The 18,922-nt window shown below is 43.6% G+C and overlaps 1 protein-coding gene across 1 annotated transcript in view; it reads right to left on the bottom strand.

The window, feature by feature from the left end:
• PPM1J (protein phosphatase, Mg2+/Mn2+ dependent 1J) overlaps positions 1 to 18,922 on the bottom strand; it is a 128,832-nt gene that overhangs the window by 18,620 nt on the left and 91,290 nt on the right. Inside the window, exon 7 of the mRNA XM_082248428.1 lies at positions 10,404 to 10,467. Within this exon, the coding sequence (XP_082104554.1) occupies positions 10,404 to 10,467 (64 nt within the window). The remainder of the gene's footprint in view (positions 1 to 10,403; positions 10,468 to 18,922) is intronic.

The raw sequence follows: 18,922 nt of genomic DNA, 5'->3' as shown, positions 1-18,922 counted from the left end.
TTGGCAGGGGCGTTTTCTGGCTGGAAAAAAAAACCCAGAACTAGTGGGTTTTAAGAGGGGTTTTTCAGCTGTAAAACCGCTCTATCTGTGATAAATGCTTAAAAATGCCAAAAAACGTGGCTATCCAGCGTTTCTCAAGGCTTATGAGCCATAAGCTCTTGTGGAAAAATGGATTTTTGTAAAATCTTACCGTAAAATCCTTTTCTCTTAGCTCATTGACAGACGTAGTCCTCGGTGATACACCACCTTCGGGTTATGTTGCCTCCACAGGAGCAGGACTAGACAGGAAATTAAAAAGCTCTGGCCACACCCTAGGGGCAGTCCCAGAGGGTATATCCTCTCTCTCACTGCCTCAGCAAATCAGTTATGTGAAAAAGCAGTCTTTAGAGATTTTAACCCAACCCAACTCAAAAAAACAGAGGGGCGGGGACTACGTCTGTCAATGAGCTAAGAGAAAAGGATTTTACGGTAAGATTTTACAAAAATCCATTTTTCTCTAGCGCTCATTGACAGACGTAGTCCTCGGTGATACACCACCTTCGGGACGTCCCAGAGCAGTATCACAACTGAGGGGTGGGAAAATGAAATCAAATCCCAATCTAGAAGGCCCAACCGGTGCCAACTAGAAGTTTACAATGCTCATCCTTAATGATGAGACTCAACAAAAGAGAGAAAAACTTTTTCTTTTTTTTTTTTTTTTAAACAGAAAAAAACCCTCGAGGTAGACCACCGGTCTCCTCAAATTGCGGCCTGCAAAACCTTGCGGCCAAATGAGGCATCCGCCAATGCCGTCACATCAATTTTATAGAATTTTGTAAAGGTATGTACCGACGACCAAGTGGCCGCCTTACATACCTGGACCACTGACGCCTGATGGCGAAAGGCCCAGGAAGTACCGAGCGCTCGAGTGGAGTGCGCCCTAACAGGGAACGGAGGACTCTGACCCTTAATAGAATAAGCCTGTACCACCGTTAGTCTAATCCATTTGGCAATGGTCGCGGCAGATGCAGGCAAACCCTTTCTGGGGCCATCCGTGATCACAAAAAAGTGAATCCGTCTTACGGAATGATTCCGTAGCTTTCAGGTATACCCTGATTGCCCGAACCACATCTAAGGAATGCAACGCATGTTCCCGATGATGCTTGGGCTGAGGACACAAGGAAGGTAGTACAATATCTTCATTCAGATGAAAATCTGAAACCACCTTAGGAAGAAAAGATGGCTTAGGATGAAGTACTACCTTATCCCTATGAATCACTAGGTATGGGGACTGGCATGATAATGCAGCCAGTTCTGACACCCTGCGAGCAGAAGTAATAGCCACCAAGAAGACCACCTTCTGGGATAAAGTAAGCAAGGGAATCTCCCTGATGTTTTCAAAGGGAGGTTTCTGTAGAACCGACAAAACCAAATTAAGATCCCAGGGCGGTAAGGGCGCGCGGACTGGAGGAGCCAGGTGCCGCACCCCCTGGATGAAATTCCGCACCAAGGATTTGGTAGCTAAAGGTTTCTGAAAGAAGATTGCTAATGCTGAAACTTGACCCTTGATGGTGCTCAAGGCTAGCTTCTGCTCAACCCCTTGTTGCTTGAAGATCTCACAGGAACACTGGAGAAAAAAAGCTGTCTAAAAAAATCCTTTAAGAAAAAAAATTCTTGCCAGGACCTAAGATCCCAGCAAGGTATCTAGGTCCTTACTCCTAACTAGACAGAAAATAACTGATTTGCTGAGGCAGTGAGAGAGAGGATATACCCTCTGGGACTGCCCCTAGGGTGTGGCCAGAGCTTTTTAATTTCCTGTCTAGTCCTGCTCCTGTGGAGGCAACATAACCCGAAGGTGGTGTATCACCGAGGACTACGTCTGTCAATGAGCGCTAGAGAAATATAGTTTTGCTAAAAAATGACTAAAACATGCTACAGCTGAAAAAGGCTCAGAATTGCTATTGCAAAAAAGCTGAAGTTTTGGTAATGTTTTGATAATGTTCAGTGTGCATAAGGCCTTAAAGAGGTTGTAAACCGAAAAAAACATTTTTTTTTTCCTTTCCATCCTGAAAGAGAGAGACATAATGAGCTAGTATGCATCGCATACTAGCTCATTATCAAATACTTACCTTAGAACGAGCCCCCGCCGTCCCGCTCGCTTATCTCTTTGACGGGCGACATGTCCAGTCGCCCGTATTCCGGGATCACGGCATCCGGCCATCTGATTGGCCGGAGCCGCGGTGACGTCACTCCCGCGCGCGGGAGCCGACGGTCACGGCACGGGGCTCTGAAGGAACGGCACGAGCGGCCGTTCCTTCAGAGCGCATGCGCCAGTGACGTCACTGGCTGCATGTAAGGTAAATATCTCCTAAACGGTACATGTTTAGGAGATATTTACAGTACCTATAGGTAAGCCTTATCATAGGTACAAGTGTCAGAGGAGGGTTTACTTCCTCTTTAAAGCGAAGGAGATCCTGCAGCCATGCTTAGACAGGGCAGAGCTGGACCAGTCATACATTGTCCTCTCTGCAGTATTATAGGGTTGCAATAATGATCTCTTGGTGACTAAGAACACAAACATGCAGATCAATATCAAGTGATCTTTTGCTGCAAAGATACACATAGACCATTAATCCTTGAGTCCCAACACATGCAGACACCCAAAAAAGTGTTCACATTGTTGTTTAGAATTTGGGCAATTCCAAACTGCAACTATGTTATACAATCACCTGGATAAAATCTTACCTTATATGATACCCAACTGATTTACGCAGTTACAGTGCCTTGTGAAAGTATTCGGCCCCCTTGAACTTTGCGACCTTTTGCCACATTTCAGGCTTCAAACATAAAGATATAAAACTGTAATTTTTTGTGAAGAATCAACAACAAGTGGGACACAATCATGAAGTGGAACGAAATTTATTGGATATTTCAAACTTTTTTAACAAATAAAAAATGGAAAAATTGGTCTCTATCAGTTTTGCACATCGAGAGACTGAAATTTTTGCCCATTCCTCCTTGCAAAACAGCTCGAGCTCAGTGAGGTTGGATGGAGAGCGTTTGTGAACAGAAGTTTTCAGTTCTTTCCACAGATTCTCGATTGGATTCAGGTCTGGACTTTGACTTGGCCATTCTAACATCTGGATATGTTTATTTGTGCACCATTCCATTGTAGATTTTGCTTTATGTTTTGGATCATTGTCTTGTTGGAAGACAAATCTCTGTCCCAGTCTCAGGTCTATTGCAGACTCCATCAAGTTTTCTTCCAGAATGGTCCTGTATTTGGCTCCATCCATCTTCCCATCAATTTTAACCATCTTCCCTGTCCCTGCTGAAGAAAAGCAGGCCCAAACCATGATGCTGCCACCACCATGTTTGACAGTGGGGATGGTGTGTTTAGGGTGATGAGCTGTGTTGCTTTTACGCCAAACCTAACGTTTTGCATTGTTGCCAAAAAGTTCGATATTGGTTTCATCTGACCAGAGCACCTTCTTCCACATGTTTGGTGTGTCTCCCAGGTGGCTTGTGGCAACCTTTAAACTGCACTTTTTATGGATATCTTTAAGAAATGGCTTTCTTCTTGCCACTCTTCCATAAAGGCCAGATTTGTGCCGTATGATTGTTGTCCTATGGACAGAGTCTCCCACCTCAGCTGTAGATCTCTGCAGTTCATCCAGAGTGATCATGGACCTCTTGGCTGCATCTCTGATCAGTCTTCTCCTTGTATGAGCTAAAAGTTTAGAGGGACGGCCAGGTCTTTGTAGATTTGCAGTGGTCTTATACTCCTTCCATTTCAATATTATCGCTTGCACAGTGCTCCTTGGGATGTTTAAAGCTTGGGAAATCTTTTTGTATCCAAGTCCGGCTTTAAACTTCTCCACAACAGTATCTCGGACCTGCCTGGTGTGTTCCTTGTTCTTCATGATGCTCTTTGCGCTTTAAACGGACCTTTGAGACTATCACAGTGCAGGTGCATTTATACGGAGACTTGACACAGGTGGATTTTATTTATCATCGTTAGTCATTTAGGTCAACATTGGATCATTCAGAGATCCACACTGAACTTCTGGAGAGAGTTTGCTGCACTGAAAGTAAAGGGGCTGAATAATTTTGCACGCCCAATTTTTCAGTTTTTTATTTGTTAACAAGTTTGAAATATCCAATAAATTTTGTTCCACTTCATGATTGTGTTCCACTTGTTGTTGATTCTTCACAAAAAATTACAGTTTTATATTTTTATGTTTGAAGCCTGAAATGTGGCAAAAGGTTGGAAAGTTCAAGGGGGGCCGAATACTTTCGCAAGGCACTGTATTATTTCCTGCCTGCAATGCAATGTAACACTTAAGGCTCCATGTACACGGGACGTTAGAAAAAACGTGCTGCAGAGCCAGTTCTGACGCCGGGAAAAAGCAGCTGTCAAATGTGCTTTCAGTAGCTTTTTCCATTGGCGTTATTGCACGTTTGGCCACGTTGCTTTTAGCAGCGTTTTTTTCTGCCTCCATTCAAAATCAATGGTTCTCTATGGGAGCCTATTGATTTGAATGGAAGTCGCACCGCAAGTCGGATCAGGATGATCAGACTTGCGGCGCGACTTGCGCTGTGAGAATCTTAAGGGGGAACTCCACGCCAAAAATGGGAAAAAAACGGCGTGGGGGTCCCCCCCAGGTTCCAAACCAGGCCCTTAGGTCCGGCATGGAATTTGAGGGTAGCCCCACGCCAAAAAAACTGCGTGGGGTCCCCCCCAAAATCCATACCAGACCCTTATCCGAGCATGCAGCCCGGTAGGGCAGGAAGGGGGAGGGGACGAGCAAGCGGCCCCACCCCCCCTGGACCATACCAGGCCACATGCCCTCAACATGGGGGGTGTTGGTGCTTTGGGGCAGGGGGAGCTCTGCACCCCTCACCTCAAAGCACCTTTCCCACATGTTGATGAGGACAAGGGCCTCTTCTCCACAACCCTGGCCGGTGGTTGTGGGGGTCTGCGGGCAGGGGGCTCATCGGAATCTGGAAGCCCCCTTTAACAAGGGGGCCCCTCAGATCCCGGACCCCCTCCCTATGTGAATGGGTATGGGGTACACTGTACCCCTACCCATTCACCCCATAAAAGGCAGTGTGTGTAAATAACGACAGGAGACGTTTTGGAAAGTTTATTAAAAATCTTCATCTGGTCTTCTCCGCTCCGGTCTTCTCCTCTCTTCTGGTCTTCTCCTCTCTTCTGGTCTTCTGCTCTTTTGCTGTCCAATCTTCTGCTCTTTTACCTCCTCTGGTCTTCTTCTTCTTCCTCCGGTCCTCCTCCGACGATGTCTCCGGTGATTATGCCGGTCTCCGGTCTCTGCAGCTTGTTATATAGCCATTGTGGGCGTGGCCTCCCGGTGACGTCAGCAGGAGACCCCACCCCCTTATGTCACAGATGACGTCATCTGTGACATAATGGGGCGGGGCCTCCCGCTGACGTCACCGGGAGGCCACGCCCACAATGGCTATATAACAAGCTGCAGAGACCGGAGACCGGCATAATCACCGGAGACATCGTCGGAGGAGGACCGGAGGAAGAAGAAGACCAGAGGAGGCAAAAGAGCAGAAGATTGGACAGCAGAAGAGCGGACAGCAAAAGAGCAGAAGACCAGAAGAGAGGAGAAGACCGGAGCGGAGAAGACCAGATGAAGATTTTTAATAAACTTTCCAAAACGTCTCCTGTCGTTATTTACACACACTGCCTTTTATGGGGTGAATGGGTAGGGGTACAGTGTACCCCATACCCATTCACATAGGGAGGGGGTCCGGGATCTGGGGGGCCCCCTTGTTAAAGGGGGCTTCCAGATTCCGATGAGCCCCCTGCCCGCAGACCCCCACAACCACCGGCCAGGGTTGTGGGGAAGAGGCCCTTGTCCTCATCAACATGGGGGCAAAGTGCTTTGAGGTGGGGGGTGCAGAGCTCCCCCTGCCCCAAAGCACCAACACCCCCCCATGTTGAGGGCATGTGGCCTGGTATGGTCCAGGGGGGGTGGGGCCGCTCGCTCGTCCCCTCCCCCTTCCTGCCCTACTGGGCTGCATGCTCGGATAAGGGTCTGGTATGGATTTTGGGGGGGACCCCACGCAGTTTTTTTGGCATGGGGCTACCCTCAAATTCCATGCCGGACCCGAAGGGCCTGGTTTGGAACCTGGGGGGGACCCCATGCCGTTTTTTTCCCATTTTTGGCGTGGAGTTCCCACTTAAGATTCTCACAGCGCAAGTCGCGCCGCAAGTCGGATCATCCTGATCCTACTTGCTGTGCGACTTCCATTCAAATCAATAGGCTCCCATAGGGAACCATTGATTTTGAATAGAGGCAGAAAAAACGTATAACGTGGCTGAACGTATGTTCATCACGTTCGGTCACGTTTGGTCATGTTCAGCCGCGTTTCTGCATTTGAAACGCCGGGAAACACACGTTCGAACGCAAATAATTGCGTTCCAAAAAACGTCCCTGAACTCAACTGCCTGCAAATGACTGTAAACGACCCTGTGTACATGGACAGATAAGATAAAATGTAGATGGGTTCAGGGGCTTCTAAAAAAAACGCCCAACTGCTCCTAAACAGCCATTTATAACGTCCCGTGTACATGGAGCCTAAGTGAGAAAAAAATATCTCCAAAACTAAAGGTAAACTTTCTCTAGGTATCACAATTATTTGATATCCGCTTGGTCATAAGTCCCGGTTCACACTACCGCGACTTGTCAGGCGACTTGTCAGCCTGACAAGTCGCGGTCCATTCAGTGCTATGGGAACCGTTCTAATAGGAGCGACTCAAGACGCTCCGACTTAGAAAGTAGTTCCTGTACTACTTTTGACAGAAGTCGGAGCGACTTGCATTGACTTCCATTATGTGAAGTCCGTGCAAGTCGCGCCGAAGTCGCGGTGCACAGCGACTTCACTAGTCGCCCCTGAAGTCGGATCGCCATAGTGTGAACCGACACTGAGGCTTCCTTATTTATATTTTGTTGTAAATATTTTGGGGCTGCAAAAATTATGGAAAATGTTACAATGTTACAAACGTACAGGAAAAAAAAAATGTTTTCTTCATTTTTTTCTATAATTTTTCCTAATTAAAGACTAGAAAATAAAAAAAATCTACTATCGAAATCAATTCCGATCTGTGTAAAGAAATAAAAGTATAAGATGTTTAGGCAAAATAGACAAAGAAATAGACATATCCCTGGGAAAAAAAAATCTGAAACTTAAAGTGGACCTAGACTCAGCCAGCTTTTTTTCTTTTCCTATGAATTTCTGGTAAATATAGGTCTGCTTTCAAAAAAGAAAGGCCTGAAATGCATAGGGAATTTTCGCCTGCAATTTACTTAAAAGTGTTTGTTAAGTATTTAAAAAAAAAAAAAAAACATGTTCTACTTACCTGCTCTGTGCAATGGTTTTGCACAGAGCCGCCCCAATCCTCCTCTTCTCAGCTCAGACGATCCTGGCCCCTCTCCCTTGCCGAATGCCTCCATAGCAAATAGCTTGCTATGGGGACCCTCGTGCCTGCTCACTCCCAAGCTGCACTCTGTGTGTCCATAAGAAACAGAGAGCGAGGCTCAGCCCTGCTGCCCCCCCCCCCCCGCTCCCTCCTCACTGGCTGTGATTAATAGCAGCATGAGCCAATGGCTCCTGCTGTTTCATCTCGACCAATAAGGAGGAAGAGACCTGGGAGAGACGCTGCTCTCGTGCACAACGCTGGATGGAGATCGGTCTTAGGTATATTTCAGGGGGGGCTGAGGGGGAAGCTGCACACTGAAGGTTTTTTACCTTTATGCATAGAATGCATGAATGTAAAAAACCTGATTCAGCCTTTAGAACCACTTTAGGGTATTCAATTCTTTTAAAAGAAGCAACAAATACAAACCAGACAGAAAATGTGTTGTTCTCAAAGTTAATCGTTTTTGATTTAATGGTAGGTTTTACAATAAATTTAAACTGTGATGCTTGATTCTTGAGGGGACAAAACAATAGATTTTTATAGTACTAGAAACAATGCAAATAATAAATTAGTCTGGGATGATGAAATAGAAAATTTTAGAGACTAGTGCAGTATCAAGCTTACTTCTGCTTTGCTATTCTTAAAACATGAAGTGCCATGTTGTTTTATGTGTTCTATGTATTTTTGGAAAAGCGTTCACTCTTTTCTTAAGTTAAGTTCTTAAGTTCTGCTAGTGTTATAAATCATCTGAATCACGCCAATGTTTGCCTGCAGATCCTTGAATATATGAAAAAATTGTTTTTAATACTATTTTGCTTTCTATGTTATACTTTTTTGTGTTTTAGGGTGGTTTTTCGGTTCACTGAATATGACTAATTGCTAACCTTTGTGCTATTCCACAGAATAAGATCACTACTAATAATGAACAAGTTGGTTCACTCCTTGACAGTGATCACTTAAGCTGGCCAAATGGATGGATGGAAATTTGGCTGGTTCAGCAGGGACAGGCTGTATTTTGATCCATATGTGGCCATTCTCACTCGACAGAAGTCAGTCTTACAATTGGCTTCTGTTGAACAGAGTTGTTAAAAAAATGTCTCGATCAGATCAGATCAGATGCAGTCATTGATCAGTGTATTCTAACAGCGGAGTAGTCCCAGTTGTCAGAATACCAGAGCGGAGTGGATTCCTCTATCTACCTAGCTTGTGTGAATGGAGGAATCTGTTCTTTTTCTTCCATCAGCCCGCTGGCTAATAAAAAAAAAAAAAAAAGTGATCTATGGATAGATGGATAAAATGGATGAATAGAATTTGGAATTAAAATTATTTTGAAAATTAGTATTAAAATTATCAGACCATTTGTTTGTGGTTCAAAAGATTTTGTTTCAAATATATATATTCAGTGGAATATATTCCTCGCGCCTAGGAGTGCCTAGTCAAGTGGGTAAAGGGGCTATTACATATAATGAATATATGTAATGGATGAGCAGCTGCTATAAAGTGCGAAGTGAACGTGTAGAAAATCCCACAATAGATGAGATAATATAGCGCTTGCTAATGTATGCAGGAGACTAAAGGACGGGAACATACAATATATTCAGACTAAAAAATCTCTAAAACTTTAAAATGAGCTGTGCCCCTAAAACATAAATATCTTAAAGGATAATAAAGTACATATAATTAATGTGCCGAGGTCAAGTCCAACAATTCACAGTGATAATAAAGTGCTGAGTGACATTAAAAATAGTTCATAGGTGACTCAGTGGTTGATATTCCATAAAAGTGCAAAAATATATAGGAAAAGTGCTGGTGCTTGGTGCCGTATCCTCCAATGAGCCAGGATATCCAATCATGCAGATAATAGAGGTAAGGTGTAAACTCACCAGATATGATGGGTCTCAGTTACCATACGGCAAAGAGACCAATAACGCTTAGGTGACCCTCCAGGTCAGAATAATGGCAGCTGCTGGGCTCCTATTCCTCTCGACCAAAAACCCCCAGGTAGGGTAAGCGGGTTCCTCACGGTTTCTCCCGATGTAAATTCAGGGAACAAAAAGAGGACAGGCTCCGGATAGTGCAGTACCATTAAAACGTTTATTAGATAAAAGTGCTGACAAAGCCGGTTAAAAGATACAAAAACGCTGTGCAAGACCCTGTAATGGATGTTTGTAGCGTGGAGAGCGGCTTGCGTTCCAGGCTGACTTCCGGGTATGACGGCGTGCGTTCCACCTGACGCGCGTTTCGTCAGAGCGTAGTGACGTCTTCAGAGGTCTCCTGCATACATTAGCAAGCGCTATATTATCTCATCTATTGTGGGATTTTCTACACAAAAAGATTTTGTTTGCTTTTAACATCTGATTTTGGAATTAATGGACTTTACCCAATGCAGACCACATTCTCGTTAGTTCGAGAAAAAATTTCCACTCTGCTCCTTCAAAATTTGTAATCAATGCAGTCGAAAACAAAAGTCAATTTGACCTACTAATGATTAGAAAAACGAATGAACTTTCTTAGAACCTTTTCATAAGAATTTTGGTTCAAAATTCTACCAATCTTTGTCCAGCTTTAGATTAAATGAGAGACCAAGCGTCTTACAATATTAGGAAGGTTTTACTCATTATACACAGAAACCAGGGCAACATGAATAGGTACATATTTTACTACACTCTTCACTGAAAATCTAAATGCCAGTTCATCCTGGTAGTCATGCAGAGGTGGATACCAAATCCCTCCAGAGCTTCTGCTGTAAGATCCACTTTAGCTGCTTAGGGTGAACAGAAGATGTAGACTTTTTAAGTGTATATAAAGTAGGCTAATGAGGCAAAAGCACAGACAAGTGCACCCTAACCAACAAAATAGCAGAGGTCTGTGAATTCTGAGCATGACTAACAGGAAGAAGAGGTTTCCTACAATTTTCATTAAAAGTGAAAAATAAAAAAGGAAGAGATTGCTAACATTTAAGTCTCCAAACCTTTTTGCCTTCTCCATAAACAAGAGGAAACTTCATATCATCTTCTTCAATTGTTTTATAAGCCCTGGTTTAAAAAAAGGAAATATGCAATATTAAAAAGTGTCCTTTTTTGATTTATCCATTTTTTTATTTATACAGTTAAATGCATCATTTTAGAAATATTCATTCACTTTTAACATTATTAACTAAGGCCTCATGTACACAGGGCAGTTGAAAAACACTTTTGAATGCTGGAAACTGACAGCTGATAACTGACAGTGAAAAACGTCAATTTTACAGCTTTTACACACCTAGTTTATGCAAGTTTAGCAGCAGCTATGAGCATTTGAGGTTACAAGTATTTTTTTAAACCACAGGAGACCCTCCCAATTGCCCACAATGCACGAAAAATAAGTAGTATAAACTATTTCAGACATTCTGTGAGAGAAGAGAAAGCAGTGTGCTGTGTGTGGATTCTCTCTATTTGTCTGTCTGTCTCTGCCTCTCTGTCTGTCTCTGCCTCTCTCTCTTTCTTTGTCTCTCTCCCTGTCTCTGCCTCTCTGTCTGTCTCTGCCTCTCTGTCTCTCTCGCTCTGTCTCTGCCTCTGCCTCCCCCTCTGTCTCTCTCTCTGCCTCCCCCTCTGTCTCTGCCTCCCCCTCTGTCTCTGCCTCTGTCTCTGCCTCCCCCTCTGTCTCTGCCTCCCCCTCTGTCTCCGCCTCCCCCTCTGTCTCTGCCTCTGTCTCTGCCTCCCCCTCTGTCTCTGCCTCCCCCTCTCTCTCTCTCTGTCTCTCTCGCTCTCTCTGCCTCTCTCGCTCTCTCTGCCTCTCTCTCTCTTTCACTCTGTCTCTCTCTCTCTGTCTGTGCCTCTCTCTCCCTGCCTCTCTCTGTCTCTCTCTCACTCTCTCTGTCTCTCTCTCTGCCTCACTCTGTCTGTCTGTCTCTCTCAGTCTATCAGTCTCTGTCTGTTTGTCTGTCTCTGAGTCTATCTCTCGGTCTCCTATCTCTCTCTCCCTGTCTGTCTCTCTCTCCACCTGTCTCTCTCTGTCTCTCCCCCCCCCTGCAGGCAATGGCATGTGGTGAAAATTGTGTTTTTCCCATATTTCACATGTTCCTCTTTTTTTTTAAAAAAAAGCTTATAAACGAAAACGCGCATACATTTTGGTTATAGTTTTTAATAGAGTTTACAAGTAGTTACAAGCATTTGGCAATTGAAATGCTGATAAACTACAGTCCTGAACGCAATTTATCTGCTTTCAAAAAACTCAACTGCCTCTAAACTACTATAAACGTCTAAGTGTATGTGTACACATAAGATAACAGAGGAGAGTTTAGGGGCTGCTGAAAAAAACGCCCAACTGCTCCTAAACGTCCGTTTATCAGCTGCAGTGTACATGAGGCCTAAAGCTTTAAATTAAAACTTGCAGATAGACTTTTAATGCACCATGATAACATTAATAAATGTATATAGATGCATTCATATCTTTACTGCTTATCAGTGATTGCATACAAATGTCTCCTGACTTATTTTTGATAGATTTTTATATTTTATGAAGGTTATTCACATCAAATGCAACCAGACCTAACATATGCTTTTATTGTTATTTGGCATTTGCTTTTACTTACTGTTAACTCAATTTCTTGTGTATTTTTAAAATGATAGATGTGATACTAGTTGAAACCCATATCTGTCTACAGTTGATCCAAACAATATATGATACAGCATACGGTATATCAAACATGAAAGATTTTTTTTTTTCATGTGGCTAAATCTGCAAATACCTGTTTGACTATTAATGATTACACAACATAGCAGCCATATCCATCTGGCTATTTATATTTTTACCTAATCTCACCCCTATACGGAAGTTAAAACGCTAATGATTTCAGATCAGTTTTATTGCATTTGTTCGTAAACTGTTATATACATAATTCTTGTTTTACAATTTAACTACATATTTACTGTAAAATGATTTATTTGTTTTAACTAAAATAATTCATTTAATACATGACAAATAATTCGCAGAGACAGCAGAATGGGTGCTGCTTGCTTTGCTGTTCAAAAAAAAAAAAAAAAAGCTTGGTTTTACCACAATAAATTTAATAACAGACAAAACCACTAAATACTGTATTTTCTGTAATGGCATTGCACCTGAATACCACAAAATGCTGCATGTTCCACAGTGGAGCTCAATTGTTGGCTCATGAGCAGCTGACCTGGTGATCTTTTGGCATCATAAGTGTAAGGCTACACCCCAACACATAAGTGTAAGGCTACACCTCAACATAGCAGTACATGTACAGTTCCCTCTTCCACTTGGCTTTACCTTAAGGAACAAACTTATGATGGCCTAATTGCCAATTCTCTAAAACTCTCTGATTATAAATACAGTATCTCACAAAAGTGAGTACACCCTTTACATTTTTGTAAATATTGTATAATATCTTTTCATGTGATAACACTGAAGAAATGCCACTTTGCTACAATGTAAAGTAGTGAGTGTACAGCTTGTGTAAATTTGCTGTCCCCTCAAAATAACTCAACACACAGCCATTAATGTCTAAACCACAGGCAACAAAAGTGAGTACACCCCTAAGTCAAAATGTCCAAATTGGGCCCAATTAGCCATTTTCCCTCCCCGGTGTCATGTGACTCGTTAGTGTTACAAGGTCTCAGGTGTGAATGGGGAGCAGGTGTGTTCAATTTGGTGATATCGCTCTCACTCTCTCATACTGGTCACCGGAAGTTCAACATGGCACATCATGGCAAAGACCTTCTGAGGATCTGGAAAAAAATGAATTGTTGCTCTACACAAAGATGGCCTAGGCCAGTGATGGCGAACCTTGGCACCCCAGATGTTTTGGAACTACATTTCCCATGATGTTAATGCACTCTGCAGTGTAGTTGAGCATCATGGGAAATGTAGTTCCAAAACATCTGGGGTGCCAAGGTTCGCCATCACTGGCCTAGGCTATAAGAAGATTGCCAAGACCCTGAAATTCAGCTGCAGCACAGTGGCCAAGACCATACAGCAGTTTAACAGGACAGGTTACACTTAGAACAGACCTCACCATGGTCGACCAAAGAAGTTGAGTGCACATGCTCAGCGTCATATCCAGAGGTTGTCTTCTGGAAATAGACGTATGAGTGCTGCCAGCATTGCTGCAGATGTTGAAGGGGGGGGGGGGGTTGGTCAGCCTGTCAGTGCTCCGACCATACGCTGAACACTGCATCAAATTGGTCTGCATAGCTGTCGTCCCAGAAGGAAGCCTCTTCTAAAGATGATGCACAAGAAAGCCTGCAAACAGTTTGCCAAAGAGAAGCAGACTAAGGATATGGATTACTGGAACCATATCCTGTGGTCTTATGAGACCAAGATAAACGTATGCGGTTCAGATGGTGTCAAGCGTTTGTGGCATCAACCAGGCGAGGAGTACAAAGACAAGTGTGTCTTGCCTACAGTCAAGTATGGCGGTGGGAGTGTCATGGGGAGGTACAGTTCATTGAGGGAACCATGAATGCCAACATGTACTGTGACATACTGAAGCAGAGCATGATCCCCTCCCTTTAGAGACTGGGCTGCAAGTCAGTATTCCAACATGATAACGACCCCAAACACATCTCCAAGACGACCACTGCCTTGCTAAAGAAGCTAGGGGGTAAAGGTGATGGACTGGCCAAGCATGTCTCTAGACCTAAACCCTATTGAGCATCTGTGGGGCATTCTCAAACGGAAGGTGGAGGAGCGCAAGGTCTCTATCATCCACCAGCACCGTGATGTCGTCATGGAGGAGTGGAAGAGGACTTCAGTGGCAACCTGTGAAGCTCTGGTGAACTCCATGCCCAAGAGGGTTAAGGCAATGCTGGAAACTAATGGTGGCCACACAAAATATTGACACTTTGGGCCCAATTTGTACATTTTAACTTATGGGTGTACTCACTTTTGATGCCAGCGGTTTAGACATTAATGGCTGTGTGTTGAGTTATTTTGAGGGGACAGAAAATTTACACTGTTATACAAGATGTACACTCACTACTTTACATTGTAGCAAAGTGTCATTTCTTCAGTGGTGTCACATGAAAAGATATAATAAAATATTTACAAAAATGTGAGGAGTGTTATCACTTTTGTGAGATACTGTAGTTAGTCTAAATGTACTATGCTGAAAATCATTTCAAATTCTGTTTAGGCATGTGGTGGGCCATTGCATTGGAATTTCGATTGAAATGCCTTCAATCAATGAAAGCAGATGTCAAGGTATTTTTTAAAAGTATAACTAAAGGCAAAACATGTTCTTTTAAACTCGGATAGGATGAAAATGGGATACTTCAAGCACTCCACCTCTTTCATTTTAATAAAAAGTCTAAAAGGGATTACACTATGTGGTGTCGTTTTTTCCCTTGTTCGAGTTTTAGTGTTTGATGATTATTGTGCTGTGGATTACCAGCCTCTCGATGGATTATTGTTTGCGATATAGATGAACCTACCTGCTACCTTTACAGCCATTTCTGGTGAGTGTGGTGTCAAAGGGGAGCGGTATTCACTGGGTGTGTCTTTGGTGGTTGGATTCACAGTGAACATCAAGACCCGAGTATACCATCTTAAGGACTTTAACTTCCTTAAAGACAGGGCCGGCGCAACCTGTAAGGCGACCCAGGCAGTCGCCTAGGGCGCAACTCAGCAGGGGGCGCCAGCATCCTGCCTGCTGCACCTGGTCCCGGAATAAGTATGGACTGGTGGGTGCGGTGTGTGGGCGGCACCCCTCATGATGCGCTGTGCAGGCGCCCGCCTGGGCGCTTTTGAGCTGAGTGAGCCAGGCTGCTGCGCGGGCTCCAGCATCGGAAATCTTCATCGCCTCTAAGCGGCTACTAGAAACATAGAATGTGTCGGCAGATAAGAACCATTTGGCCCATCTAGTCTGCCCAATATATCTGAATCCTATGAATAGTCCCTGGCCCTATCTTATATGAAGGATAGCCTTATGCCTATCCCATGCATGCTTAAACTCCTTCACTGTATTTGCAGCTACCACTTCTGCAGGAAGGTTATTCCATGCATCCATTACTCTCTCAGTAAAGTAATACTTTCTCATATTACTTTTAAACCTTTGCCCCTCTAATTTAAAACTGTGTCCTCTTGTGGTAGTTTTTCTTCTTTTAAATATGCTCTCCTCCTTTACCGAGTTGATTCCCTTTATGTATTTAAAAGTTTCTATCATATCCCCTCTGTCTCTTCTTTCTTCCAAGCTATACATGTTAAGGTCCTTTAACCTTTCCTGGTAAGTTTTTTCCTGCAATTCATGTACTAGTTTAGTAGCTCTTCTCTGAACTCTCTCTAGAGTATCTATATCCTTCTGGAGATATGGCCTCCAGTACTGCGCACAATACTCCAAGTGAGGTCTCACCAGTGTTCTGTACAGCGGCATAAGCACTTCTCTCTTTCTACTGCTTATACCTCTCCCTATACATCCAAGCATTCTGCTGGCATTTCGTGCTGCTCTATTACATTGTCTTCCCACCTTTAAGTCTTCTGAAATAATTACTCCTAAATCCCTTTCCTCAGATACTGAGGTCAGGACTGTGTCAAATATTCTATATTCTGCCCTTGGGTTTTTACGCCCCAGGTGCATTATCTTGCACTTATCCACATTAAATTTCAGTTGCCAGAGTTCTGACCATTCTTCTAGTTTTCCTAAATCCTTTTCCATTTGGCGTTTCCCTCCAGGAACATCAACCCTGTTACATATCTTTGTGTCATCAGCAAAAAGACAAACCTTACCATCGAGGCCTTTTGCAATATCACTTATTAAGATATTAAACAAAATGTGTCCCAGTACAGATCCCTGAGGTACCCCACTGGTAACATGACCTTGTTCTGAATGTTCTCCATTGACTACAACCCTCTGTTGTCTGTCACTCAGCCACTGCCAAATCCACTCAACAATATGGGAGTCCATGCTCAATGACTGCAGTTTATTGATAAGTCTTCTATGTGGGACAGTGTCAAAAGCCTTACTAAAATCTAGATATGCAATGTCTACTGCACCTCCACCGTCTATTATTTTAGTCACCCAGTCAAAAAAATCGATAAGATTTGTTTGACATGATCTCCCTGAAGTAAACCCATGTTTTTCATCTTGCAATCCATGGGATTTAAGATGTTCCACAATCCTATCCTTTAATAGGGTTTCCATTAATTTGCCTACTATTGATGTCAGACTCACTGGTCTACAGTTGCTCGATTCCTCCCTACTACCTTTCTTGTGAATGGGCACGACATTTGCCAATTTCCAGTCTTCCGGGACGACTCCTGTTACTAAAGATTGGTTAAATAAATCTGTTAATGGTTTTGCCAGCTCACCACTAAGCTCTTTTAATAATTTTGGGTGTATCTCATCAGAACCCTGTGACTTATTTGTCTTCACTTTAGACAGCAATCTTAGAACGTCTTCCTCTGCGGTGTTAATTTTGGCAGCAAATTTCAATTTAGTTTTAGTCTTAGTCTTAGGACTAAAATGGCATTTTAGTTTTAGTCCCATTTTAGTCTTCTGAAAGTGTTTTAGTTTTAGTCGTATTTAGTCGACTAAAACTCCAGTATATTTTAGTAGACTAAAACGTCCTACATTTTAGTCGACTAAAACTCATTTTAGTCATCTATAATCAAATGGGTGTAGTTCAATTGTAATTTGTAATGCATTATTTAAGCATTTCTCTACAATTTCCAAACTCATTATATACTACTGCTGGTCCTGGAGTGAAAAATCGAATATGTTATTATTTATGGTATTAAGCTTTGAGCATGCACCAGTGTTAATTTTGGCAGCAAATTTCGATTTAGTTTTAGTTATAGTCTTTTGACTAAAATGCCATTTTAGTCGTATTATAGTCTTAAGACTAAAATGCCCTTTTAGTTTTAGTTGTATTTTAGTCTTAAGACTAAAATGCCATTTTAGTTTTGGTCGTATTTTAGTCATCTGAATTGTGTTAGTCGATGAAAACGTTTTAGTCGGTTTTAGTCGACGAAATTAACACTGTTCCTCTGTAAAGACACATGCATCAAACGATTCATTAGTCATCCTTTCAAGTGGAGGTCCTTCTCCTTTTTCTTCTGTAAAAACTGAACAGAAGTATTCATTAAGGCAGTCGGCTAGCCCTTTATTCTCTTCTACATACCTTCCGTCCTTTGTTTTTAATTTAGTTATTCCTTGTTTTAATTTCCTTTTTTCATTTATATATCTGAAGAATGTCTTATCCCCCTTTTTCATAGACTGAGCTAGTTTTTCTTCTGCCTGCGCTTTAGAAGTTCTTATAACTTGCTTGGCCTCTTTCTGCCTAATCTTGTAGATTTCCTTATCTTCATTGCTCTGGGTTTTTTTATAATTACAAAATGCTAGCTTTTTATTCTTAATGATTTGGGCCACTTCTGCTGAGTACCACAGTGGTCTCTTCCTTTTTTTGCTTTTACTGACAAGTCTAATGCATTTTTCTGTTGCCTTCAATAATGCACCTTTTAAGTAGTCCCATTTCTCCTGGACTCCATGTAATCCGTTCCAGTCTGATAAGGACTCATTTATGACTAATTTCATTTTTGAAAAGTCTGTTTTTCTAAAATCTAAAACTTTTGTTTTTGTGTGGTGTGACTCTTTCACAGTTCTTATATTAAACCACACTGACTGGTGATCACTAGATCCCAAGGTTTCGCCTACAATGAGAACAAAGCGCTGAGGGCGCCATGTTGTAGCCTCTCCTATGGCCCTCAATAGGACTATTCCAGCAACGGGAGTAGCCAATAGCAGTTCAGGCTCCACCTGGCTCCAGGAGGCAGCGGCGGCGGGGAGGAAGAGCAGCGAGAGCGGGACCTCCCAGGACGGATGGACAGGCTGCCGGGGCCGAAGAACGAGGATGGGCAGGAAGTGCAGGCAGCCAGGGACAGCTGCATCTGCCTGCAAACGGATCCCCTGGAAAAGCAGCTCTACGACCTGTCCTCAGCCAGCTACGAGAATGGGACCTGCCCACTGCTGGTATGGAAGGTACTGTACTGTCTGTGTCACATACACCTTCCCACAGACAGGGGCTGCAGACAGTGCAGGGGTCTCTCTCACTTCCCTCCTCTCCATCCACCCCCCTCCTCCTCCCTCCTCCTCTTCATCCACTCCCCCCTCCTCTCCATCCATCCATCCACCCCCCTCTCCCCCCCTCCTCTCCATCCATCCATCCCCTCTCCCCCTCCTCTCCATCCATCCATCCACCCCCTCTCCCCCCCCCTCCTCTCCATCCATCCACCCCCCTCTCCTTCCCTCCTCTCCATCCAACCATCCACCCCCCTCTCCCCCCCTCCTCTCCATCCATCCATCCATCCCCCCCCTCTCCATTCATCCACCCCCTCTGCCCCCCTCCTCTCCATCCATCCATCCACCCCCCTCCTCTCCATCCATCCACCCCCTCTCCCCCCCTCCTCCTCCCCCCTCCTCCTCTCCATCCACCCCCCCTCCTCTGCATCCATCCATCCTCCCCCCTCCTCTCCATCCATCTATCCACCCCC

This window comes from Pelophylax lessonae (assembly GCF_965119305.1).
Source record: "Pelophylax lessonae genome assembly, chromosome: 2".
NCBI lineage: Eukaryota > Metazoa > Chordata > Amphibia > Anura > Ranidae > Pelophylax > Pelophylax lessonae.
Note: the sequence above shows the minus strand (reverse complement) of the source record. Positions and strands in the feature narration are given on the sequence as shown.